Below are 1,054 nucleotides of genomic sequence, written 5' to 3' on the forward strand. Positions count from 1 at the left end.
TGGAGCTCAAGAACTTGCGCTGAAAGAACCGTTCTACTAGAAGATCTCAAAAAAACGTGTCCCTGGGCGCTCTCTGCCGTGTGGCTGGCGTGGGTGGCTCCAAGACCGTCCAACCGAACGGTCGAACGTCCGGCACTGCGGGGTGATAACCTGATGGTTTGCACTGCCGACGCTTCGCACGCGCGCATCGAGCGCAGCCGATCTAATACTAATTCCTCTTCTTGGACTTGGCCGCGCCAGAGTTGGAGGAGAGAATGAACGCCGCGGTGTAGAGTACAGCCTGGACGCCCGTCAGGACAACAAAGGGAACGAGCTTGTCTGCGCCCGTCACATTCCTCTCGGGGGTCATGCCGAAGAGGCCTGCGTTCTGCGAGTGGCATGCGCAGACGGCAATCGCCCAGATCATGTGCATGAAGTGGATCACGGCCACGTCCTTCGTGCCACGCTCAAGACCCATGATGAAGGCGTAGATGGAGCCCAAGCCCATGCCGAGGAACAGGCACGCCTCGACGCGCGGAAAGACGAGCGCGAGCGAAACCAGATCCTTCGCGGCCGCGCTCGGCTTGGAGCCGAGAAACGTCGACAAGATTGACTGGCACTGATCCTCCGAGATGTCGAAGAAGCCGAAGGTCTTGCAGCCGGCGAAGAGCCCGCCCCCGCTCTGCACCAACGCAATCATGAACAGGATGTTCACGACGAACGCGGCGGTGGAGACAGCGCTAGCGACAGCCATGACAAGCGGTGGTGCAATCAGCTAGAGCTCGGTGGACACATTTGCGTGAACACGACGAACTACTGTTGCTCTGGGAAAGCTCGCGCGCCAGCGCGCACCACCCTCTGCCACCCTACTGCCTACTCCCTCCAGCCCCATGGCACATGTCACATGGACATGATATTCAGTGTATGTAGCTCTTACGAACATACCCGTAGGTGAACTGTTGCTCTGGGAAAGCTCGCGCGCCAGCGCGCACCACCCTCTGCCACCCTACTGCCTACTGCCTCCAGCCCCATGGCACATGTCACATGGACATGATATTGGGAGAGTGTGTGTGCG

General features: G+C 59.4%; 1 protein-coding gene across 1 annotated transcript; it reads right to left on the reverse strand.

Annotated features, from left to right (window-relative positions):
• Nucleotides 1–208: 208 nt before the first annotated feature.
• EMIHUDRAFT_254814 (hypothetical protein) lies at nucleotides 209–733 on the reverse strand (the record flags this gene model as incomplete). Its single annotated transcript, XM_005776633.1, has 1 exon — nucleotides 209–733. The coding sequence occupies one exon, from the start codon at nucleotides 731–733 to the stop codon at nucleotides 209–211; it is 525 nt and encodes a 174-aa protein (XP_005776690.1).
• Between the last annotated feature and the right edge of the window lie 321 nt (nucleotides 734–1,054).

Source organism: Emiliania huxleyi (genome assembly GCF_000372725.1).
Source record: "Emiliania huxleyi CCMP1516 unplaced genomic scaffold EMIHUscaffold_2758, whole genome shotgun sequence".
Classification (NCBI taxonomy): domain Eukaryota; phylum Haptophyta; order Isochrysidales; family Noelaerhabdaceae; genus Emiliania; species Emiliania huxleyi.